The 27,031-nt window shown below is 46.9% G+C and overlaps 1 protein-coding gene across 3 annotated transcripts in view; it reads right to left on the bottom strand.

Moving 5' to 3' along the window:
* KANSL3 (KAT8 regulatory NSL complex subunit 3) overlaps positions 1 to 27,031 on the bottom strand; it is a 95,632-nt gene that overhangs the window by 23,415 nt on the left and 45,186 nt on the right. For all 3 annotated transcript variants that reach the window (XM_044279241.1, XM_044279242.1, XM_044279243.1), the window contains exons 14-17: positions 22,590 to 22,740; positions 20,552 to 20,629; positions 6,471 to 6,644; positions 4,317 to 4,398 (exon numbers count right to left, since the gene is read on the bottom strand). In XM_044279241.1, the coding sequence (XP_044135176.1) occupies positions 4,317 to 4,398; positions 6,471 to 6,644; positions 20,552 to 20,629; positions 22,590 to 22,740 (485 nt within the window). The remainder of the gene's footprint in view (positions 1 to 4,316; positions 4,399 to 6,470; positions 6,645 to 20,551; positions 20,630 to 22,589; positions 22,741 to 27,031) is intronic.

The following is a 27,031-nucleotide window of genomic DNA, read 5'->3' as shown; positions in this document are numbered from 1 at the left end:
AAAACTGGTGCGCAGTCACGATCCACCAACTGAGTGCTGAGCACACTTGTCGAGATAGACTAATCCTGAGCTCCAGAGAGACCAGGGATTTGTCCCAGGATGACAAAATGTCCCGCTGAAAACACCTGGTGTGGAATGAAAGAGGCAACCATCAAGCCCAGCACCCGCATACAGTTGCAGTTAGACGTACGACGGCTGCACCTGAATCTAACGTCTTGCCTAGGAATCTGACCTGAGTGGCGGGAGATGGGAAGGACTTCCGCAGATTGACTATCCACCGGAAGCGGGATAGAGTGCTCACAGTGATATAAGACTCTCCTCGCATTGAGATGCCGTAGGAGCCTTGATCAAGATGTCGTCCAGATAAGGGAGAAGAGTAATGCCTCTGGATCGCAGAAGGCACAGAAGGGGGACGAGCACTTAGGCATTCAGGATGTCTATGGATGCCATAAATTCCCCTTGTACCAATGAAGCAACCACGGAACGGAGGGACTCCATCCTGAAACGCTGAATCCGGAGGAAGCGGTTAGATAACTTGAGGTCCAGCACTGGGCGCATATCGCTCTCCTTTTTGGGGACCACAAACAGGTTGGAATAAAAACTCGTAAACCTTTCCTCTAAGGGCACTGGTGTTATTAGCTCCCGTGAGAGAAGGGATTGAACTGCGTGAAAGAATGCCACGGCACGAACTGGATCCCTGGGAGGCTGAGAGAGGAAAAAACGGTTGGGGGGGGAAATAGACTTGAACTCTATCTTGTAGCCCGAGGAGATGACCTCGAGTGCCCATGCGTCCAAAATATGGGTTTGCCAAATCTCCTGAAAAAGGCCGGGGACAGGCCTTCCGTCGGTCTTTAGTAAACTAAACGGTCCCGCCGTTGAGGTTGGTGCTGGACGGGTGCCCGAGAATCGGCCAAAGGACTGGTAACGGGAGGAGGAAACTCTAGAATAAAAAGGGGACGCTTCGCCTTGGGTTGGGGCAGATGGGTGCTTTTCCCACCCGTTGCTTCCGAAATAATCTCGCCCAGCCGGGCACCAAAGAGTCGCGACCCAGCAAAGGGTAGGCTCAAAAGCGAGCATTTAGAGGATGAGTCTGCCTTCCAGACCTTGAGCTATAACTCTCAGCGGATAGATATCGCGAGAGCCGAGGAATGGGCGACCATCGTCCAGAGCAGCTTCGCAGAGATACTTCCCTGCCTGAGAAATTTGGAGCTCTAAAAGACTGAAGGTCAGCCGGGGAAAGGTCGGACGCTAGGTATTGGTTCAAATGGAGAGCCCATTCCCGAGACCGCCTTGGCTACCCATGCAGAGGCGAAGATCAGACCGAACCACTAGCCGCAAAGATAGACTTGGAGAGTGATTCTATGCAACGGTCTACTGGGTCCTGGAATGAAGAGCCATCCGCCACCGGATCAGCCATGTTCTTAGCCAGGCGAGCGACCGGTGGGGAAGCCCATTTTTCCACGTAATCGCCTGGAAAGGGATAGAGTAGGTCCAGTCGCTTCGGAACAATGAAGCGTAGACCTGACTGGTCTTAAACTTTTGCGACAACCACAGAAAAGTCGTTGTGTAATGGGAAAGACTTAGGTGCCTGCCTTGAACGCAGAAATGACCCCCCCTGGTGGCTAGTGGAGGGAAGATCCTCCTGAACCTGGAAGGTGTCACGTATAGCTGATATCAGGCTATCTACCATGGATGCAATCTGAGAAGAATGCTCCAGGTCCATTTCCGTATCCGAATCCCTACTCTCACCCTCCGACAGTGCGTCCACCTAAGAGGGAGGAGGCCTGTGATTGGGAGCCAGGAGGAGGAGGGGATGTTGAGGCGTCAGAGGAGAAACGGTGGCCTGCTCTGGGACGCTTACTAGGAGGTCTGCCTCTGGTTTGTACGCAATACGACGGTGTGGATTGCACCGGTGGCGATTTCTCAACGACCCAGCAAGGAAAGGGTGGAATGGGAGATTTTAGAGAGGTCTTTCACTGCCCGGGACAGGGATCTTGCCCAGTCGGTTTCCCCATAGCCAGGATGGTCCTTCGCTTCTGTGGGCTGCTGAAGAATAGGTGGATGGCTCTGTGCAGGTGCATGACATGCAGATTATAGTGATAGTGACTGGCCACGAGGGAACTTCACTGAGCATGAAGTGCAGGCATAGTAAGTGGTCCTACAATACTCCCCCCTGAGGGGGAGTATTGGCAGGATCAGACATTGTGGCACGGTCTCTATGCTGGAGGGGGTAGCGATCTCCTACCAGAAAATATGGCGGTCCCCGATCCTGTGTCTTACCCTGTAGCGCTATAGGAAGTAGGAAGCTTGCCGCGGCAGGAGAATAAGCCCCGCCCCCCTCCAACTCTGAGAATGAAGGCAGAGTGGCAGTTTTGGAGGAAGCCACGCCCCCCCCCCCCCCCCGCTTCGGTGCTCTTGCCGGGCGGCGCATACGGCCACCATTAAACACGGCCATATATAAAAGAATGTGGCCGAATCTATTTATCACCCCCCGACAGTGGCCTCTGCGGCTAGAAGGGTGCCGCATTCGGCGATATACGCCCTACTGAAAAGGTGCCGATGCGGCGATGTGCACCCGCAGTGAAGGGGTGCCGATGCAGCGATCCCTGAAAGGGTGTCGGGGGGGACAGAATGCATGCGATGCAGTCGGCGGCGGAATTAACCCTTGTTATACCAAGTGTGGGGAGCCGATGGACGCCAGTAGGGTGGAAACCCTCGCTACCGCCTACAGGCCGGGATGGGAGACAGGGAGAGGGGAATATACTCACCTGTCTTCATCTGTGGTCTTCACCCTTTAAATCTGTACCAGCAGGGCCACCACACGACCGCTGGCACAAGGCAGCAGGGGTCCGGGCAGAGAAGGGCTAGAGATTAGGTGGCCCTCTTGCTGGCGGGAAGCAGGGGAGCGAGGCTGCCCTGGTCCGCTTTGTCTTGTTGAGGGAGGCAGGGTGGTTGAATCAGGGATACCGGCCAGCCTCCCAGGGGGACAAAAGCCATGCGAATCTGTTCCCCATCCAGGAAACCTACAAAAATATAGAAATAAATCAAAAAGCACCACCCTGCAAAGCAGGGAGGTCTGCCTCCTACGACACCTGCATGCGATGCAGTCGGCGGCAGAATTAACCCTTGTTATACCAAGTGTGGGGAGCCGATAGACGCCAGTAGGGTGGAAACCCTCGCTACCCCCTACAGGCCGGGATGGGAGACAGGGAGAGGGGAATATACTCACCTATCTTCATCTGTGGTCTTCACCCTTAGTCTTGTACCAGCAGGGCCACCCCACGACCGCTGGCACTAGGCATCAGGGGTCCAGGTAGAGAAGGGCTGGAGAGGAGGTGGCCCTCTTGCTGGCGGGAAGCAGGGGAGCAAGGCTGCCCTGGTCCGCTTTGACTTCTTGGGGGAGGCAGGGCGGTGGAGCAGGCAACACCGGCCAGCCTCCCAGGGAGACAGAGACGCATGCGAATCTGTGCCCCTTAACCTAAAAAAATAAAATAAAATAAAAACAAAATTGTAAAAGAGCCACCCTGCTAAGCAGGGAGGTCTGCCTCCTACGACACCAAGCTAAAAACTGATATGCTCTCTCCAGGCTGGAGGGTGTATAGCCTGCAGGAGAGGAGCCAACAGCTTTCAGCCTAGTTTCGCCTCCTAGTGGCAGCAGCAAGCTATACCCACGGTCCTGTGTCCCCCAATGATATGAGCGAGAAAAAGGGTTTCCTTGGAGTTTAATATGAATGACCTATCCACAGGATAGGTTATTAATATCTGTGATGGGGGTCAGACTCCAGCATCCATGCCGATCAGCTGTTGGTAGGGGCCGCGGCACTTGGGCAAGAGTTACGTCTTTTCTTCGACCTATGTTCATCAGTTACATGGCTGTTCCACAGCTCAGCCCCTTTTAAGTTAATGGGAATGATCTGCAAGCACCGGTGCTATACAATGTACAGCACTCTGCTTGGTATACCTGTTCAAATGGCTGATTGGTGAGGGTGCCGTGATGTTAATGACTTATTCTGAGGAGATAAAAATCTAACTACCCAAAAACCCTGTTAAAATTAGTTTAATTCAAGAACTATGGCAAGAGGCTATAATCAGACGCGTCAAAGCAAGTCCTCAGGCAGATAAAAACAAGCAGCCATGAAATTGTCTCTGTATCTGTGTAAGTGCTATGGTTCCAATGTAACCCTTGCCTCCTATGATTTCATTGGTGGTTCAAGTAATAATGAATGACTAAAACATTTGCTTCTGCTTCATAATTGTATTGTATAATGGTATTAAGCACAACTCTCACTACACAATTAATAACACATAGGACATACTTTGGTGATGTCAGAAGGCTGGCTATCTCTTTGGAGCCCACGGGTGATTGGCCAATCATGGCTGTGGATGAAGACTTTAAAGCTGTATAAAAAAAACATAGCAAAGTAGAGCAAAGAAAATTTGTACTATCATTACCCCAATTAAAGAATAACCTTGTTTATATGTATAAGCTCTAAAATCAACCCAGTGTAATTTCTTTTACGGAATTATTTTCACTGCGACCTACAGACTTCAGGGCCCAATGTGCTATCTAAAAGGACAAAAGAAAAAAAAAAAAAAAAAAAACGAAACACTATTCAGTAGACATAACTAATAGGGCCCCATACCATAACCTTCATTAAAGGGGTTGTCTCACTTCTGCAAGTGGCATTTATCATGTAGAGAAAGTTAATACAAGGCACTTACTAATGTATTGTTATTGCCCATATTGCTTCCTTTGCTGGCTGGATTCATTTTTCCATCACATTATACACTGCTCGTTTCCATGGTTACCGACCACCCTGCAATCCACCAGTGGTGGTCGTGTTTGCACACTGTAGGAAAAAGCATCAGCCTCTCTGGTGGCCGGGACGCTTTTTCCTATATTCTGCAAGCACGACCACCACTGATGGATTGCAGGGTGGTCTGTAACCATGGGAACGAGCAGGGTATAATGTGATGGAAAAATGAATCCAGCCAGCAAAGGAAGCAATATTGGCAATAACAATACATTAGTAAGTGCCTTGTATTAACTTTCTCTACATGATAAATGCCACTTACTGAAGTGAGACAACCCCTTTAACACTCAAGAACTCCTACAGGCCCATGTGAACATTCAGTGTTGAGATGTAACTATTCCCATGTGGCCATGGTAATGTAAGGCTTATTATGGGGTTTACATATATGTATGTATACTGAATAATGATTTTATTTTAATTTTTTTTCCAGAATAGCACACTAGACGCTGAAGCTCACAGGAGGTGGATCCGCCGGAGTTATGTAGAGGCACTGGCTTCTTCATAACTTTGGCAGATTCTCTGCCAGTTCTAAACGAAATACATCTTCCTTGCCGCCTTATATTTAGACCTTTTTCTATGCCTGAAACAAGCGTAGAAAATGGTAAATGAGACAGGCTCCTTCCCCGCCCTCACCTGGTGTGAGCGGGAAAAAGTGGCCGACTGCGGTGCAAGTAACTGTTGCGCCACAATCTGCACCTGAAATACACCTAATATAGGCGTATTTCAGCATCATAAATGACCCCCATGGTTACTTCCAGAAACTCCAGTCTGTGGATTGTTTTTTTTGGTTTTGCAGCTCCACGGTAGTGAATTGCAATACCATACACCCTGTGCACTGTTTTTGTTTTTTTAAAGTAAGCAGCCATGTTTTTCTAATGCTGAAGAACCCATTTCATCCAATATGGGACTCATTTTGTTGTATGCTGCATTGTCAGGCGCCATTGAGTCCCACATACATACAATTAGGTTTGGTTCAGTAGAACTGCAGGGGTTCTGATGTTCCTATGGAGAGTTACCTGGGTATAATATTCTCATCTGAACAAATCCTAATTCTGCATTTTATAACCATATGTTAGTTTACACCACACACTGGTTTTCTAGTAAACCTCAGGTTTTAATGAATTACTGCAGGGTTTTCTCACAAAACGTGGTGGGGAGCGTCTGGGACAGAGACTGCTTTCTTCATGAAGTAAGTGTTTTGAACAGAAAGGAAGTTGAATAAGGTCTCTTGCACACAACTGTATGCCCTCCAAGATATACAGTCCATGAGCGGGCCATATGTTCCGGGGCGGCATTGATCGTGCGCAGAGGAGTGCACAGCATCATAGATTACAATGATGCTGTGCACGTCGGACTGCCCATGGGACTATGATCATATGAGTGCGGGACAATAGCCCCGTGGGCGGCCAGAGGTCCACAGCATCATTGTTATCTATGATGCTGTGCGCTCCCGTGCACACAATCAATGCCGCCTCGGGACATATGGCCCGCTCACAGACCGTATGTCTCGGAGAGCAGGCGGTCGTGTGCAAGAGGCCCAATTCAGATACAAAACCTCATTTCCTTTAAATCATTCTGCTAGGAAACAGGTGACTGGAGCCAAACAGGAGTCAAGTAAGACGCACATTTACACTAGGCATTGTTATATTTACAGACCTTCCTGTGAAGTGGTGTTTTCTCCTCCTGATGCATCTCCATGGGAGACAATGGTCACTTTGATTTTGGCACGCTTGGAAGGTTTCACTCCAATGTTACCTCCAGGACTAGGAGGCCTCTTCAACTGTCCTCGAAGATCATCTTTTTCCTCTGAAGATTCTGAAGAGACGGGGACTGAACACGGGAATGTAAAACATTAGTGAACATTATAATACATTTCTGAACTTCTCTTTTTTTAAATCACGTGCTTTATACAATGTACTGTAACAGTTAAAACGAACAACGCAACATTTCAAGGAATTGTCCCACCATGACACGTGCTATTTGCCATTTACAAGATGTTTAAACCCTAAGCGCAAATGTACAGTCGTGGCCAAAAGTTTTGAGAATGACACAAATATTAGTTTTCACAAAGTTTGCTGCTAAACTGCTTTTAGATCTTTGTTTCCGTTGTTTCTGTGATGTAGTGAAATATAATTACACGCACTTCATACGTTTCAAAGGCTTTTATCGACAATAACATGACATTTATGCAAAGTCAGTATTTGCAGTGTTGGCCCTTCTTTTTCAGGACCTCTGCAATTCGACTGGGCATGCTCTCAATCAACTTCTGGGCCAATTCCTGACTGATAGCAACCCATTCTTTCATAATCACTTCTTGGAGTTTGTCAGAATTAGTGGGTTTTTGTTTGTCCACCCGCCTCTTGAGGATTGACCACAAGTTCTCAATGGGATTAAGATCTGGGGAGTTTCCAGGGCATGGACCCAAAATGTCAACGTTTTGGTTCCCGAGCCACTTAGTTATCACTTTTGCCTTATAGCACGGTGCTCCATCGTACTGGAAAATGATTGTTCTTCACCAAACTGTTGTTGAATTGTTGGAAGAAGTTGCTGTTGGAGGGTGTTTTGGTACCATTCTTTATTCATGGCTGTGTTTTTGGGCAAAATTGTGAGTGAGCCAACTCCCTTGGATGAGAAGCAACCTCACACATGAATGGTCTCAGGATGCTTTACTGTTGGCATGACACAGGACTGATGGTAGCGCTCACCTTTTCTTCTCCGGACAAGCCTTTTTCCTGATGTCCCAAACAATCGGAAAGAGGCTTCATCGGAGAATATGACTTTGCCCCAGTCCTCAGCAGTCCATTCACCATATTTTCTGCAGAAGATCAATCTGTCCCTTATTGTTTTTTTTGGGAGAGAAGTGGCTTCTTTGCTGCCCTTCTTGACACCAGGCCATCTTCCAAAAGTCTTCGCCTCACTGTGCGTGCAGATGCGCTCACACCTGCCTGCTGCCATTCCTGAGCAAGCTCTGCACTGGTGGCACTTCCGATCCCGCAGCTGAATCCTCTTTAGGAGACTATCCTGGCGCTTGCTGGACTTTCTTGGACGCCCTGAAGCCTTCTTAACAAGAATTGAACCTCTTTCCTTGAAGTTCTTGATGATTCTATAAATTGTTGATTGAGGTGCAATCTTAGAAGCCATTTTTATGCAACGCAATGATGGCTGCACGCGTTTCTTTGCAGGTCATCATGGTTAACAATGGAAGAACAATGATTTCAAGCATCACCCTCCTTTTAACAGGTCAAGTCTGCCATTTTAACCCAATCAGCCTGACATAATGATCTCCAGCCTTGTGCTCCTCAACATTCTCACCTGAGTTAACAAGACGATTAATGAAATGATCTCAGCAGGTCCTTTAATGACAGCAATGAAATGCAGTGGAAAGTTTTTTGGGGGATTAAGTTAATTTTTATGGCAAAGAAGGACTATGCAATTCATCTAATCACTCTTCATAACATTCTGGAGTATATGCAAATTGCTATTATAAAAACTTAAGCAGCAACTTTTCCAATATTTCTGTAATTCTCAAAACTTTTGGCCACGACTATACATACACGTCATTTAGGTCAAAAGGATGTATGGAGCAGGCTCATGAGCCGAGTCCTCTCCATACACGGCAGGTGCAGGCTGTATAATACAGAAATTGTTTTCACAGAGTACCACCTATTATAAAACGTAGCCTTTAATATATTCAGTATAAAAACCACCCCACAAAAAACACAAAAAAAAGAATGCAGCCAGATTAATGTGGTAACCATACTCATCAGTTATCCCATGGTGTCATCTTGATCATCTATCCCGGGGCACGCAAGTACCACTGACATATTAATAGGGTGCAATATAATTTATGCACATTTCCCTGAAGCCTATGTGAACCCTATTCACCAACATGGTTGTGGAGGGGCATATCAGGGTCCATATGTCGGACTAGATATATGGTTTATTGTTATAATTGTTTGCTGAAAATGACAAATCATTTTCATCAGTGGGATAATTGATCTTTATCTATACATGATGCCTATTGGGACACTGTATTAGGTGTCCCCTGAAAAGTCCAAATTATTGTTGTGGGCATAAAGCGTGGTGTTGCCAACTGTAATGGCTTAGGTACCCATATTATTGAATCTAAACTGGCGAACAGTGTACTTGGCATCCACTTCAATATTGTATTAACTAGTAGAACGATATGTACTCAGCATTTATTTAATATCTATAATGATAACCATGTGTACTAAGCATCATTATTTTTGTATCTAGAAGAACGACATTGTGTACTCAGCATTTATCTAATATCTACTACAACAACTGTGTGTACTGAGTATTTATTTTTATTTTTTTGTACCGAGAATAGGCCACAGTATATAAATATTGGGCATACCATAGGGTTCTGCCTGTGTCACCTGTCTTCGGGGCCATCCTAGGGCATACAGGAGGTTCCTGAATACGGGATCGCCCCTATCGGGCGGCCATTCCGTTCTTTAGGCAGGGATTATCAAGAAAAGGGTGAGCATTAGGGAGAGGTCCCAAATCTAATGCCATAACCCTACCCGAAGAACAGTCCCCTCCAGTATCTTGGAGGACTCAGGACCACCTTGTCCATACCGTATTTATTGCTAATCATCCAAGCGCACTTGTTCTTTTTTTCTTTTTGTGGGGTTGTTTTTATACTAAATATAATAAAGGCTACGTTTTATAATAGGCTGTACTGTTGTGCTTTTTCATAAGTTTAAACAGTTATACTTACTTATTTTAGTTATAATGGGTATTCATTGCCTTTAAGAGCAATGTTGATTTATATTCACTGTTTTGTATGAAGTTTCATGTAGGCCAAAGTAAGTCCATGAGAAGATTACTGTACTGTTCAAAACTAGTGTTATTGTAACAATATATTATACATTTAGAAAGTTAGAAGATACGCCGCACCTGCAGATTCTGAGGCTTTATTGTTTTTCCTATCTGAACATGAATTCCACAGTGTGAGAATGGTCTAGATGTTCCTCATGAGTATATATCCATGTATCAAAGTTTGTCCCTCAGCCCTGAGACAAGGCCCCAGATGTCAGAGGTGTAAAGTGTTGAAAATATTAGGCATGTATGAGTTAACCCTTAATGGTATGATGCATATTGCTTATACAACAGTGCCATCTAGATATAAGCGGTTAATACTACATCAGTAGCAAAATTGCATTCTGGGTAGTATTATGACGTCATGCTCCTTATCAATGCACACACCCCTCCAACAATGATTGGAAAGTTCCAAACTCGGAGGGCGTGTTCATCTGATAAGTTTTGGGTTAAGAAACCAGTTACCAGAAAGAAAAAAAAAAAGGAGAAAAAGAAAGAAAGAGAAAACAAACATTTGGATTATAGATCTCTGGAGAATCATTTGGATTATCGGGAAAAACTCTTGAGCTGGCTGCCCCAAGACTCTGCACATCACTTGACCATTGGGTAATGTATATTTTGTTTTATGTAGTATTGATTTAAATTAATTGGCTTGATACTTAGCCAGATACCCGCTCACTTGCGGACGTGTAACGTTAGTTGCTACATCAGTATTTTCTCTGATTTCAGTTACGATGCATATAACTGAAAAAAGGGGATAATATTGGAGAAACTCTTTGTTGGGAATCTTTGAATTTCCTAGTTTGATATCAAGCCAATAATTTATAAGTTTTGTTGCAATACTACCATTATCTGAAGATTGGTCATCATTTTTGGGCGGAGCAAGGGCTCGTATCTGTCATCTTCTTGATTGAGTTTTCCGCATAATCCATTGATTGTATATTTCTCACAAAATTTAAAGCTGTATTGCATAATATTCTTGTGTTGGTTGAGTAGTGTTTTGGTGGTATCATATAGTGGTGAATTCTGGGTACTGCATATGATTGTATATTATTGAAATTTATGTTGATTCATTTTCGTTTGTATTTTAACCTATTGTATAATAAACCATTTATATTTTTTGCATAGACGCTTGTACCCTGTTTTACTGATTGCACAAAATAATCAGGTTCTCGATTGAACTCTTTATATTTATATAAAGCATTTGCTTTATATACCCGACAGTACTTTGTGAAAACAATTGATGTAGAGAAATACCGCCCGAAAATATCTTCCCTCTGACGGGCAATTGTCTTAGCTGTGAATTCTTGTATAATACAGAAGACAAGCCCGGGCAATGACACAAAAAGAAATAAATCGATAAAAAAAAAAAAAAAAAAGGAGATTTTTGTGAAACTCACCTGTAAAATCTTTTTCTCGTCTTTTCCATTGGGGGACACAGACCATGGGTATAGCTTAGAGGTATTACTAGGAGGGACACTATGCAAAACGAAACTCCTCCTCCTCGGGCTATACCCCCAGACACCTCCAGGAGGACTTCAGTCGTTGCAAAAGCAGTAGGAGAAGGAGAACTGAAAAAACCACAGTGGAAACATCACACCAACACACCCTGAGCATAAACGAAAAAAGTGGGCGGGAGCTGTGTCCCCCAATGGAAAAGACGAGAAAAAGATTTTACAGGTGAGTTTCACAAAAATCTCCTTTTCTCGTACATTCCATTGGGGGACACAGACCATGGGACGTCCAAAAGCAGTCCATGGGGTGGGAAAAACCAACACCGCCAGGAGAAAAAAAGTCCAGCTGTTAAACGGGCACCACGGCCTGCAATACCCTGCGCCCGAGAACAGCATCAGCCGAGGCCAGCGAATGCAACTGATAAAACTTTGTGAACGTATGCAAGGACGACCAAAGGCAGCCTTACACAACTGGGAGGCGGAGGCGCGATTGCGTCTGGCCCAGGAAGCTCCCACTGCCCTTGTGGAGTGAGCTGTAATCCGCGACGGGGGTACCTGACCACGAGCGCGATAGGCCGCAGCAATAGCGGAACGGATCCACCGCTCCACAGTAACCTTGGAAGCCGCCAGACCCTTACGAAACCCCTCGGGAACCACAAAGAGGGAGTCCGAACGACGAAAGGAGGCAGTGGCCCCCAGATACACTTTCAGGGCCCTGACGACGTCCAGGGAGTGGAGAGCGCGTTCCTTGGGGTTCGCCGGAGAAGGACAAAAAGAGGGCAGGACAAGATCCTCGTTAAGGTGGAACGGGGAAACCACCTTGGGCAAAAAAGAAGGAACCGGCCGTAGCACCACCTTATCCTGGTGGAAGACCAGAAAAGGCTCCTGACAGGAAAGCGCGGCCAGCTCCGAAACCCTCCTGATGGAGGTAATGGCCACCAGAAAAACCACCTTCCAGGTGAGGAAGACTAGGGAGACCTCCCTCAGAGGCTCAAAAGGCGCCTCCTGAAGGGCGCGCAGGACCAGGTTAAGATCCCAGGGGGGTAAGGGAGGAACATACGGAGGAACCGAATGCGCCACCCCCTGCAGGAAGGTTCTTACAGGCCCCAAAAAGGCAATAGACCATTGAAAAAAGACCGCCAAGGCCGAAACCTGACCATAGGAGGATCCTCGCCACCTCCTGCATCACTGCCCGACTGCGCGTTCTGCCCTGATGATTGACGTAGGCCACAGCCGTGGCATTGTCCGACTGAACACGCACCGGCCGAGCCGCAAGGAGGGAAGTCCAGTGGGAGAGGGAGTTGAAGATCGCCCTTAGTTCCAAAACGTTTATCGGAAGACGGGATTCCTCCGTCGACCAGACCCCCTGAACTGTGAGGTTCCGGAGAACGCCTCCCCAACCGATGAGGCTGGCATCGGTGGAGACTATCGTCCAGGAGAACGGAAGGAAGGACCTCCCTGATGAGAGATTCGGGGAGGCCTGCCACCAAGGGAGAGACAACCGAACTTGCCGGGACAGGCGGACGGGAGCGTCCAGACCCCGAGAGGTCTTGTCCCAGAGGGCAAGAATCCACTGTTGTAACGGTCGAGTGTGGAACTGGGCATACGGAATCGCCTCGAAGGAGGCGACCATAAGGCCCAGAACCCGCATGCACTCCCGAATGGTGGGACGAGGAGCTTGTAGAAGGAGCGACACCGCCCTCCAAATCTGAGAGGACTTGGAATCCGGAAGAAACACCCGAGAACTCGAGGTGTCCAAAATCATCCCCAGGAAGGAGAGTCTCGGACGCTGTCCTCGGCCTGTGGAAGAGACAGGGCTTTTATCAAGATGTCGTCCAGGTAGGGCAACAACGAGATGCCCCTGGTGCGAAGAAGCGCCATGAGAGGCGCCAAAACCTTGGTGAAAACGCGAGGGGCGGTCGCCAACTCAAAAGGCAGGGCGACGAACTGGTAATGACGACCCCAGATGGCAAAACGCAGAAAATCGATGGTGAGACTTTGCAATCGGGACGTGTAAGTAGGCGTCTTGAATGTCCACAGACGCGAGAAATTCCCCTGGAAGCAGAGAAGCAATAACGGAGCGAAGGGACTCCATGCGAAACCTCCGCACCCGTAGAAACTTGTTCAGAAGCTTCAGATCCAGTATCGGGCGCACCGACCCCTCCTTTTTCGGAACGACGAACAGGTTTGAGTAAAAACCTGTTCCCTGTTCCTCCGGGGGAACGGGAAAAATGACACCCCGGTCCAGAAGAGAGGAGACCGCCAAAAGGAGGTCCGAGGCCCTGGCTGGATCCCCCGGAACGCGAGATGGGAAAAAACGTTCCGGCGGGCTGGACGCGAACTTCAAACTGTAACTGGACGTCACAATCTCCAGAGCCCAGGCGTCCTGAACGTGAGCCCTCCAGACCTGTTGAAAGGAGAGCAAACGGCCCCCCTTCATGCGGAGGGCTGTTTGGGAGCAGGGGGACGGGTTGACTGTGCCCGTGGTCGCCAAGAGGGCTGGGGTTTGAAGAAAGGCTTCTTGCGGGATTCCTGGGATCCCCCAGCCGACGAGGACGAAGACGCCCTGGCCGTGGAGAAGCGACGAAAGGACTGGACCCGGAACCCTGAAGCCCGAGATCGAAAGGGCCGTTTGGATCTGGATTGAGGCAGATGCGTACTCTTGCCACCCGTTGCGGCAGAAATGAATTCGTCCAACTGGGCTCCAAAGAGCCTAGATCCTTCAAAGGGAAAGTTAGCGAGGGAACGCTTGGAAGAAGCATCAGCATCCCACACCTTCAACCAAACCTCTCTACGCTGAATGACCGAGAGGGACGAAATACGGGCAAATAGGGAACCGATATCCATTGAAGCTTCACAGAGATATTTAGAAGCCTGAGACATTTGGAGAATAAATTCCAAAGTGTCTGCAGGGGCGCCCTGTTCCGTCAGATCCTGGTGGTGGCGCCGCAACCACGCAGTAAGGGCTCTGGCAACCCAAGCCGACGCAAAAGCCGGTCGCAGGGAAGCGCCCGCCAGAGAGAAGATGGACTTGGAAAGTGAATCCAGGCGTCTGTCCACCGCATCCTGCAGGGAGGAACCGTCTAGGACAGGAAGGGCCGTGTTCTTGGCCAACCTGGCCACCGGAGGATCTATCTTAGGGGAAGAAGTCCAGCTTTCCACCGAGTCAGAGGGGAAAGGGTAAAGCGTATCCATGCGCTTGGTGGCCGAAAATGTCTGATTGGGTCGGTCCCAAGCCTTTGATATGACCGCTGTGAATTCCTCATGAACGGGGAACACCACGGATTCGGGCCTTTTGGGCGGAAAGAGGGAGAACTCCCGACTAGTGGAGGGAGTGGAATCTCCTTGGATATTAAAAGTGTCACGGACAGCCTCCACCAATTCGGATACCATGGTGGAAAGCTTAGGCAGGGGTTCCCGCTCCGTGGCCTCGTCCGATCCGGACAATTCCCCTTCGGATTTGCGCTCCCCACGAGAGGGAGAGTCAACCGGGCATGCCTCAAGGCGTGGGGGAGAAGCGGAGTCATCCGACGAGGAATGCTGCCGCTCACGCTGCCTCTTAGACGTCAGACGCCCCCTGTGAGAATCACTGAGAGGAGATGGAGCAGTGGATGCTACTGGAGTAGTAGCTGCCATACGCTCCATGAAGGACATGGCTGCCTTGGCAACTAGGGCCAGATCCGCTGCCGCACTAGACATGGCGGAAGCCCAGGCGGGTACCGCCGGTTCCGCAGGGCCAGAGGGAGGACTGGGCTGAGCAAGAGAAGGAGGCTGATCCTGTCCAGGAGCAGGGCACGAGTCACAGGTGCCAGAGGCAGAAAAAGGCAGAAGGCACACCTTGCATGACCCCAAAAGAGCCTGAGAGGAGGCCTTGGCAGATTTAAGGGCCCCAGGCTTTGGCATGATGGAACCCCACAGTAAAAGATCTCCTACCAGTTGCTGCAAAGATCAGGAGCAGAGCAAGCTGTTATCCTACCACCCAGGCAACGCTAGCAGAAGTCTCCGGTGTAGAGAGATGAGGAGCTGCACGGCCGTGAGCAAACAAAGTCTCCGGTGTAAGGAGAGTCAAAGCGGCATGCCGAGGCTCCGCCCCCCCCGAACGCGTCATCATGGCGCGAAAAAAGCGTGCGCGGGAAAATAATCGCGCGCGCGATTTGAACAAACACCCCGTCTCCCCTCACGCGGCGCAGCAGGGGTTAATGAGGCCATGGAGGAGCGGCCTGCCGGCGGGCGCTGAGAGAGCGCAGCAGCCAAGGCCCGAAGAGAGAAGCGCTGAAGCCCACAAGAGATGCCAAAGGAAAGTGCCCCCATCAGGATCCTTCTTCAAGCTCACCCAGGTAGCCACAGACAAACAGACACAGAGGGAGAGGGAGGGACTGGGCAATACTTATCTGCTCAGCATGCTCCCTCGATGTCCAGACCAGCAGGGATGCACCTCTTCAGACTTCTGACTCCAATCCAGGAGAACAGTGCTCTGGAGGAGGGTAGGCAGCAGGCGTCCCAGCAGCTGGTGGGATGCCAGAGCTGACATGTTGAGCCTGGATCCACTTTTCTTCTGTGGGGGGATGGGAGGTAGCCAGGACAAGTCGAAAGACGGTGGCAGACACTCCACGGGGGCCAGGAAAGCGCAATGCTGACCTGCGTCCCCCTCTGAAAACAGAAAAAAAATAACAAACAGGGGAAGAACAAGCGTCACCTCCTTGGACGGACACTAAGCAAAGACTGAAGTCCTCCTGAAGGTGTCTGGGGGTATAGCCCGAGGAGGAGGAGTTTCGTTTTGCATAGTGTCCCTCCTAGTAATACCTCTAAGCTATACCCATGGTCTGTGTCCCCCAATGGAATGTACGAGAAAAAATACCCGGCCATTTAACCCCTCAGATGCCTCAGTCCATAACAGCCTTGGCATGTGAGTCTTTTAGAAGGGGGGGGGGGCTCCCGCTGTGCTCTTATTAGAGCCCCTTTCAGCAAAATTGTGGGGCCCTTATCAGTTGTTAAGCCTGTTAAGCCAATAAATTGATTCTTCCGTTCACAGCCATACAAGGGCTTTTGACACGGTGTGCTAAAAATGACATGAAATCCTTATTCTGTGCCTTAATATGATTGTGGCGATACCAAACTTGTTTAGTTTTTATTTTAATTACTTTAAAAAATAAAAACATTTAAAAAAAGAAAATCTAAATTTTTTTTGCATCACCATATACAGACAGCTATAACTTTTTTTTATATATTTCCCTCTACAGAGCTGTATGAGGGCATGTTTTTTGCGTAACGAACTGTAGTTTTTATTGGTACCATTCTTGTGGCATGTATGACTTTTTGATCAATGTTATTAAATTTGATGCGGGGGAACAAGATGACTAAGGCTACTTTCACACTTGCGTTCAGAGCGGATCCATCTGGTGTCTGCACAGACGGATCCGCTCCTATAATGCAGACGATGGGATCCGTTCAGAACGGATCCGTCTGCATTATAGTTTAGACAAAAATTCCGCATCCACTCAAAATGCATTAGGGCTGTACGGATGCGTTCGGGCCGCCTGTGAGAGCCTTCAAACGGAACTCACAAGCAGAGCCCCGAACGCTAGTGTGAAAGTAGCCTTAGAAATGTCAAATCATGTGTTTTTCATTTTTTTCCCCTTACACCATTCACCTCACAAAAATAAAAAAATGTTTAATAGTTCAGACATTTTTGGAAGCAGCGATAGCCAAGATAAAAATATATAAACAATAGGAAAATAAATATATGTTACACTTGGAAAGCGAGGTGCTTTAAACTTTTTTTTTTTTTTTTTTACTTAGGGGGCTACAACCTGGGATCTTTTGATCCATTGTCCTATTCACCCTAATAGAGATCTATTAAGGTGAATAGGATTTTTTCACTGTCCCTACCGCGCTGTGCCTTGTACACACAGCAGCAGGGAGCTTACCTTACCAGCTATTCAGCACCTTCTACAGAGGCAGATGGAGCCGCATCCCTTTGCCTAACTCTGGAACTGCGATCAGCATTGATCATGGCATCTGAAGGGTTAAATGATGGGGTTCGGTGGTATCTCTGTTCCCAGTCACTGCGGCCAGGTGCTGGCTGTATGATACAACCCACTCCATACAAATGTAGGCTAATAATGCCGTACATGTACAACATTAGAGGTTTTCCAGGATTAATGTAGTTTTTGACAGACATGCTCATGTACATCTTCCCCATGCGTTTTCTTTTTCAGTGTGGACTCCTGATCATATAATCCAATCCCTCTAGTTTGTTTTTATCTTATTTGTAAATCATCCTGTTGTATCCAACCAAATCCATGATGCACTTCTCCTTTCTCTGCCACCGCTCCAGCCAGTGGCGTGCCCAGGGGGGGGATGCCACTGCCAGGCTCAGAAGCAATAAGCGATCCATCAATACAGATGGACACGCTCATTGCTGAAGTGCTGACGGCCACATACTGCGGTGGGGCACGGGAGCGGAGCGCATAGTTCGCTGCCCTGCCGCCGATCACCGCCATAGGCTTCAAGCCTAGTAGGCCTGAGGCCTATGCAATAGTGAAATCCCAGCGCAGTCATCGTGCACGCCTGTGCCGGGACTCAGCAGCACAGTGTCGGGACTTTGCAAGCAAGCGCAGGTGAGTATTTCTCTTTTTTTAAAATTTTATGTGCCAACTCTGGGGGACATGAGGGGTGTGCACACAGGAGGGCATGTGGAGGGAAAACATGGTGGGATACTGTGTGTGGGAAAATTATTATGGGAGGGGATTACTATGGGGGGGGGGGGGGGGGCAAATTACTGTGCGGGCAGTGTGAGGCAAAAGGCTGTGTGTATGTGTGTTTGGGGGGGGGGGGGGGGGGGGACTACTGTGTGGGGGGAAACTACTGTGTGACGCCAGTATGGGGGACAGTGTGGGGAACCCTACTATGTGGGGGGCAGAGCTGACGCCTCCTGCCCGAGATGTACGGTGGGTCCAGCGTCTCAAGTGCACTGGGAATGCGCGGAGCTTTCGAATTTCTGGACAGGCGTGCTACAAAGTATCAAGGACGCCTATTGTGTAGGGGGTCAGTCTGGTCCTAGGTAATGTGTATTGGACATTACGGACTAGGGATCGACCGATTATCGGATTTACCGATATTAATCGGCCGATATTCAGGATTTTGAACGTTATCGGTATCGGCATTTATTTTGTCGATATTCCGATAACGTCCTGGGAACACAGATCGCGCTGCTGACAGCGCTCTCCGTGTTCCCTCAGCAGCAGCACAGGGGAGAAGGAGCAGTGTCTCCTCCCCCTGTGCTGCTGCTGCCGCTCCAGCCAATGGGAGGACAGGGGACAAGAGGAGGGGAGGAGCTATGGCCACTGCGCCACCAATGAAGCTTAATCTCACATTAATTCATATACAGGAGGCGGGAGCTGCAGGATCACATAGCCGGCTCCCGGCCTCTATGAGCTGTAGCTGCGATCTGCGGTAGTTAACTCCTCAGGTGCCGCGGATCGCAGCTACTGCTCATAGAGGTCGGGAGCCGGCTATGTGATTCTGCAGCCAGCTCCCGCCTCCTGTATATGAATAAATTAGAGATTAAGCTTCATTGGTGGCGCAGTGTGCCCCCCCCCAAGCCCCCCAGTATCAGACATTGGTGGCGCAGTGCGCCCCCCCAATATTAGGCATTGGTGGCGCAGTGCGCCTCCCCCCCCAAGCCCCCAGAGTATTAAGCATTGGTGGCGCAGTGCGCCCCCCCTCCCCCCCCCAGTATTAAACAGTGGTGCGCCCCACCCCACCCCAGTCGCAGTGCGCCCCCCACAGGATTCCCTCTCCCCTGCTCCTCCGATCGGAGCCCCAGCAGTGTAATGCTGGGGCTCCGATCGGTTACCATGGCAGCCAGGACGCTATTGAAGCCCTGGCTGCCATGATAAGCTCCATGCTACTGTGTGCACAAAGCACACAGCAGCAGGGACAGTGTGAGCTCCTATTCACCCTGATAGAGCTCTATCAGGGTGAATAGGACAAGGGTTCTAGTCCCTAAGGGGGCTAAAAGTTAGTTAAAAAAAAAAAAAAGTAATAAAAATAAAAAACACCAAAATATTAAATATAAATGAAAAAGAAAGATTTACAAAAAAAATAAAAATACACATTAACAATAAACATTAATTTTCAGCAGATTTGTGGGAATTTTAATTTTTTTTTTCAAAAATGAAAATTCCCAGAATATCGGTATAAATTATCGGCTATCGGCCTGAAAGTTCACAAATTATCGGTATCGGCCCTAAAAAATCAATATCGGTCGATCCCTATTACGGACCATTGTACGTGCTTGAGTGTACATCGCCTACTTTTTCAGGCCCGGAAACTAATTGCTAAGCACTGGCTTCGCTCACGACCCCCCACTTTAGCTTAGTTTCTGAATAGAATGGATGGTATACTTCGACTACAAAAAGTCATCTATGTCAAAAGGCAGTGCATCGGCAAGTTTACCAAAATATGGGACAAGTGGATTTTTCCCAGGATTGGTGCGCCTTCCTCCGTCCTGCCTCCCTCTAATACACTAGCCATGGGGGGGGGGGGGGGGGGGAGGCTCAAGTGGTGCGGTAGATAGAAAATCTTTACGTTTAGATCAGACGTAGGTAACAATAGATTTGGTGAGAATGATGTAGAGGGGAAAATGGGAGCCATGTTTGAATTTGGAGACAAGCGGGTCCAGATCACACTTATAGACAGACATGATATCTTAGACCAGGCATGCTCAACCTGCGGCCCTCCAGCTGTTGTAAAACTACAACTCCCACAATGCCCTGCTGTAGGCTGATAGCTGTAAGCTGTTTGGGCATGCTGGGAGTTGTAGTTTTGCAACAGCTGGAGGGCCGCAGGTTGAGCACGTCTGTCTTAGACATTAAGAAGTTTGATACCCTTGCAGAGACTCTGAGTAACCGTCTCTCCGCTAGGGGGTGGGTTAGTGGGGAGGGTTTCTTTTTTTTTGGTATACAGCCGACAACTATGTATAATGGTGTGAAAACTTGTCGGAGTATTATCCGAGATATCTGTGTCCCTTATGTTTATGTAACTTGAATAACTGTTGAATAAAAATTATCTAATTAACAAAAAAACAAAACAAAAAAAAAAAAGATATTTTGTTGTGGAGACTGTTCTAGAGGTACACAACGCTGGCAGGTGGTTTATTATAGGCCCGAGTGGCATCCCTTTATGATGCCCATGGACAGGTGTTGACATGATGGGACCATGCTTTTAATGAACCGAAACCTATGGAAAAACATGCACGTCTGCTATCCTTCTGAAGGCAAATGCAGTCATGTTGCTCATACGCATGTCTTAAAGGGGCTTTCCCCTATGCTGGAAATGTCTAAGATGGGAAAACCCTTTGAGTGAAAGTGACATTTCTGCAAAAGAGGTGTGTAAAATGTAGTCTTCAAAACAGGAGGTGTCTTGTCCACTCACCAAACACACAGGAGGGCGAGCCTGTCGGCAGGGACTTTCTCACCAGCATATTTTGCTTCAGGAAAGCTGCAAACTGAGCTGAAATACAAGGATCATAAAAAGCATTACTGAAAATATTTCCATGGTGTCAACCTAAGCCCGATATTACAAAAAAATGAAACTCTAGAAAACAGGGTCCAGGAACCTCTGTCGTGCAAAGAGCCTCAAACATCAGATAAACATTTTATTAACCCCTTAACGACGCATGACAGATACATCAGTCCAGTTCACACGGGTTAGGTAGGAATCCCGCTCCATACATGGCGAGTACTGGCTGTAAAATACAGTTGTAGCCCACTGGCAATAATCAAGACTGGTGAGGACTTTGTTACCAATCATTTAATCTCACAGATGCTGCTGTCAATAGCAACCATGTCATTTGAGTGCTTAGACAGTGGGAGGGGGCTCCCACTGCCCCCCGATCTTAACCCCGATGGCCAAATTGCAGGGTGACGCTCAATCACTATGACAGCCAGGGTCTTGGAAAGGTTCCCAGGACTGCCATAGCTTTCTGTCTGCGTCAAGAAGCTTGTGAAAATCCCATAGATTGCAATGGTACTCTTGCAGTCTATGGGACAATCAATCAGAACATCTGATCTTCAAGTCTCCAAAGGAAACTAAAAATAACATTGAAAAATAAAAAAAAGTTCTTAAAATTATAAAAAAAATATATACACACACACACACACACACACACACACACAATACAAATCACTAACTTTCCCAAACTTACAAAAAATACTATACTAATTGGTGTTGCTGTATGCGAAAATGTCAGAACTATTAAAATATGACATATATATATATATATATTTTATATCATATCATCTGTTGTGAATGCTGTAAATGAAAGAAGAAAAAAATGGTGCAGTTTCTGGTCACCGTGTAAAAAAATAAAAGTGATATAATTCCCAGATGGTATTAATTAAAAACTATGGCTGCGTTAGACTCTGGTTATTGAACAATAGTATATTAAGGTGCAAATTTTATGTCGTTTTTCAATTTTTAAAGTAGTAAAACATTAAAGAGGCTCTGTCACCAGGATCAACCCTATTAAACCAGGCAGACTGGCGGATAGGGCTGATCATGCTGATTTAAACTGTACCTTTTCTTTGTGTGTCTGCGTAACAGCTGCAGATAAATCAGTGTTTTTATTCATATGCAAATAAGCAATTCAAGCACTAAGAGGAGGGACTGAATGGTCTGAGCACCGCTAGGTAACACCCCCTGTGCTCTGCACATGCCCCCTCCCCTTGATTGACAGGGCTAGACATCAGGCTAAGGGCAGAGCTGTGCGATAGCAATATCATATATACCATACACTACAGCTTCACCACACCGAGATCTGCTCAGAAAGCTAATCTACATATCACTGCTTTATTCACACAGGATGCAGGATTATAAACAGCAATATGGGTTAGATTATAAGCAGGGGAAAAACCATACACCTTTATGTGGTAATGCTATAGCTTGGTGGTTAAGTGATTGGGTTTGCATGTAGAAAATCCAGGTTTGGAACTTAGGAGACAAAAAAAACAAAAAAAACTTTCTTTCACATTTATCCCATAAGAAAAGTCTATGTCCTTATTACAGTAATAGTCCCACAAGGAGACTACAACAGACAGTATTTTGATTGCTTTTAAAATGCAATGCATTATCCTTATAGTGCATTGCATTTTAATGGCAGTGCTATTCTAACATTGACCAGCAGGCTGTGCCAGAGAGCCGCAGCCTGCTAGAAATTACTGAAGGCTGGTCTTGGGCCTACATCAGAGCCATGCCAGCCTTTACACACATCTGCACCCCGCGATCGCTCCCTCTGTCAGCACTTTACTTTCGGTGGGGCGCCATTGCCCGTGGCATGTAAAAAGTTAAACAGCCTGGATCGGCACTCCTGCCGGTCCGGGCTGTTAGAGCAGGGCCGCTGCACGCTCCTCTTAGTAAGACAAGATTTTAATGCATACATACACCATCTCCTCTGTCGTCTATAACTGCTCACCTTGAGCTTGTTTAGGGTTCACGGTGGCTCCCGGTCTTTGAATCTGAGTCTTTATAGGCACAGTTGTCTGTCCCGGTTTATGTGACGAGGACATCGCAGTTAACTTGGTTTTAGGGCTGGAAGCTGGGCTGCTCGACATGCTGGACAAATCCTTAGCAAAACAGAAAAGATTTTTTAGAAAATGTCTAATCATTTCTTATTCACACACAGAAAAGTATGGTCTAGAACAGGCGCATACAGCCAAAACGCCATCCACATGTCTGCAAAATTATGGAGTGAATTGTTAATATTTGGGCACATCATGAGGTCTTTATTATTACTGGGTGGCACTATGGTGGGCTCTACTACTTCTGAGGACACTATAGGGGGCATTAGTACTACTGGGAGCACCCTAGGGAGTATTTGTACTACTAGGGCACACTGTGAGCTTAATTACTCTTGCGGGCACTATGGTGGGCTTATAACTTGAGGGGCACTATTGGGGGGGCATAAGTGCTACTGGAGCACACTATGGTGGGCCTTAGTCTGTAGGCACTATAGGGGCCATTAGCACTACTCTGTACTCTATGGGAGGGGGGTAAATATTATTACTGGGCAGAACTATGGGACTTAATTACTACTGGGGAACTATAAGAGGTCATATATACAACTGGGGGACACTATAGGGGGCTTTAATACTACTGGGGGCATTATGGTGGGCATAATTACTACTAGGGGACTATAGAGAACATTACTGCTACTATGGGCACTATGGAGGCATTACTTCTGGGGCACAATGCAGGACATTGCTACTACATGGAGGACTATAAGGCCACTCTGGGAGAGAATTCTCACTAGTGGTGGGATTTTTGGGAGCACTACTAGTGTGGGGGCACCCTGGCACACTATCATATTAGCACAGTTATTTTGGGAAACACTGTTTATGGCACTATTACTGTCAGGGACACCATTTGCTGGATGCAGTTATTTTCTAGGGCACTGTGTGCCACTAAATATTGAAGAGGGCACCATCTTTGTGGTAGCAGCAAATAGTTTCAAGGGAAATATCTGTTGTAGTATGGTATTGGGAAGCATATTGGGCACGGTATAGGGGGTTGGCAGGATGGGGGTAGGATGGTGGAAAAGTAAAAAACTAAGATGTCTGTGGAAAATTCTGCAGAGATGAGACATGGCTGAAAGGAGTCATCATGTTGGTCTGGTCCAAATGGAGAAGATGAGTAAAGAAAACATTTACATCAGAGGAGACGTCACTGGATGTAAGAGGTATGGGGTGCTCTATTCTCCTGTATATTTGGTAGCGCGTAATGCAATTTTAATAGTAATTCATCAATCATGGGTGTCTGTCATTTTGACTGGAAGATTAGTGCTACATGCTTATTTTGTTAACATTCATCCATGTTTGCTTCCTTGGGGTACCAAGTGAAAAGGTTAGGAACCACAATGAAGAAGGAACTAGGGGGAGAGGGCATTACATATTGTATTTATCACTGGGGCTATATGTGAGGGACTATTTTCCATGGAGGGGAAGAGGATGTTAACAAGCGCTGATTGCTATGCACTGCTGGGAGATGAAGGTGCTTCATTCTCATGTGACAAGCTGCTGCTTCCCACAGAAAGGGAGGACAGAAGTCATCGAGATGAGAGCAAAAAGAGAAAAATTGTGAAAATGACAACTTTTATTGTCTCCAGCACCTATGCATCTCCATGGTAACAGGCTACACAAAGGAGACAGCTCTGTATAGGAGCCGTACACACAAGGAAAGCCTTACACTAGTGTGTTTTTACAGACCTCTAGAATATGCACTGGTATCTCAAGCTACCAAGCTATTGTCTAATAACAGAACGAATGGTGTTTAACCCCTTAGATGCTGCGGACAACAGCGATTGCAGCACATACCACTTTTAAAATGCTTCAATAGCCAAGACAAGCATTAACTGCCGTAATTAAAATTCATGATTGTGGTTAAGGCTACTTTCACACTCGCGTTTTGGCTTTCCTTTGTGAGATCCGTTCAGGGCTCTCACAATAGGTCCAAAACGGATCAGTTTGCATTCTAATGCATTCTGAATGGAAAAGGATCCGCTCAGAATGCATCAGTTCAGTCTCCATTCCACTTTTGGGATGGACACCAAAACGCTGCTTGCCTCTTGGTGTCCGTCTGATGAAACTGAGCCAAACTGATCCATCCTGGCACACAATGTAATTCAATGGGGACGGATCCGTTTTCACGGACACAATAGAAAACGGATCCTTCCTCCATTGACTTTCAATGGTGTTCAAGACGGATCCGTCTTGGCTATGTTAAAGATAATAAAAACGGATCCGTACTGAACAGATGCAGACGCTTGCATTATCTGAACGGAAACTAGGGGGCATCCTCAGGAAGGGAGAAGTCAGGGTTTGCTGCCTTTGCATAGGGTAGCATATTAAAGGAGGTTCTGCCTTAAAAGGGGTTATGCCATGACTAATATAAAGAACAGATAATGCTTTATGAACATATTTATACTTGACCAGGTAGCGGCTCTACAAATTCTGTCAAGGGAAACGCCGGCTTTTTCTGCTCAAGAAGATGCCATTACCCTAGTGGAATGGGCTGTAATGTTAGCGGGACTAGTAAGACCCACTATAGAGTAACAGCAGGATATCGTGGTCTTTATCCAATGACCTATGGAAGCTTTTTTCCCTTTATTTTGACCTGCGAACTGAAAAGGAGATTGTTGTCCTTCCTAAATTCTTTAGTGGCTGCCAGGTACTGGATAATTGTCTCCCTTACATCCAGGAGATGGAATTGTTCTCCTTTTGAATTTTGTGGGTCTGTACAAAAAGAAGGTAAGATGATTTCCTGGTCTCTATGGAAATAGGAAACCACTTTTGGAAGAAAACCCGGATCTAATCTCAGTACTATTCTGTCATGAAATATTGAAAGGTAGGGTTCTCGGCAGGAGAGGGCCTGAATTTTACCAAGTCGTCTAGGTGATGTTAAAGCTATTAAAAACACTGTTTTAAATGAAAGGTGTTTCATTGAAATGTCAGATATAGGAGTAAATGGAGGCTTCATTATTCCTCTCAAAACCAGGTTTAAATCCCATTGAGGAAACTTTGGGGTTAGGGATGGTCTCAGTCTGGAAGTGGCTCTTATAAATCTTTTTATCCATCTATGGTTGGCTAAGTCCATATCGTAGAAGGCCCCTAAGGCGGAGATTTGGACCTTTAATGTACTAGGTCTAAGGCCGATATCCAACCCCCTCTGGAGAAAATCTAAAATGTTCTGGATACATGGGGGTGACATATTGGGGGAGAAGTCCCCCAGACAACTACAGTATCTCTTCCAGATTTTGAGATATATAGCAGAGGTAACTTTTTTCCTACTAGCTTTAGAAATATTAATGACTTTATCCGAGAGCCCCTTGCTTTTCAAGACTTTGCTTTTAGGATCCAGACTGATAGCTTGAACAGGCTGGGGTCCTGGTGAAGGATTGTGCTCTGTGACAGAATTTCCTTTAGCAATGGTATTTTCCAAAGGTTCTTCCAGAGCCATCTCCTTTAGGATGGAGAACCAGCTTCGCTTGGGCCAGTAGGGGACTATTAGTATCACTGTTACTGGGTCCGTTATCTTCTGCAGGACCCGAGGGATTAGGGTCCAGGGAGGAAAAGCATATGCTAGGTCCCAAGTCCACCTGACTGAGAAGGCGTATGGTTCTTCTCTGGGATTTAAGGAAATCTTCTGAAAGATTTCTTGGCTTAATGACCACTCCCCTGGGTCTAATGTTTTTCTGCTCAGATAATCTGCTTCTATGTTTTCTGAACCTTTGAGATGGATTTCTGTAACCGAAAGGACATTTTTCTCTGCCCAAGTGAATATTTTTTTCTGCTAGCCCTCTCAAGCTTGGAGATCTTGTGCCTCCCTGGTGTTTTAACTAGGCCACAGTCGTGGTATTGTCAGAAAATATCTTTAGATGCTTTTGGCGTAACATGTCTTGAGATACTTTTAGGGTCTCCCAGACTGCTCGCAGTTCTCTGTAGTATGATGATCTGTTCTTTACTTCGTCTGGCCACTTGCCCTGCCAGCTTGAGGAGGCCACTTTTGCCCCCCATCCGAAACCAGTGTCATAATTTGAATTTGTGGAACTGTTAGCCAGGCTACACCTTTTGATAGATTCTTCCTTTCCTTCCATCAGTTGAAAAAAAACTTTATGTGGTAAGGGACGTTTAGCTTTTTGTCTATGGAGGACTGTTTTTTGTCCCATTTTCCTAGAATCCAGGATTGTGTTACTCTGGTGCGAGCCTGACACCATGCTACTGCTGTAATGCATGATGGCATCATTCCCAGGATGCTCATGGCCCCTCTGATAGAGCACTGTTTCAGAGATTGGAAGTTCCTTATTCTCGCATTACCCCTAAGAACTTCATTTCTGTCGCTGGTACTAGGAAAGATTTTTTT

Source organism: Bufo gargarizans, chromosome 2 (genome assembly GCF_014858855.1).
Source record: "Bufo gargarizans isolate SCDJY-AF-19 chromosome 2, ASM1485885v1, whole genome shotgun sequence".
Lineage (NCBI taxonomy): Eukaryota > Metazoa > Chordata > Amphibia > Anura > Bufonidae > Bufo > Bufo gargarizans.
Note: the sequence above shows the minus strand (reverse complement) of the source record. Positions and strands in the feature narration are given on the sequence as shown.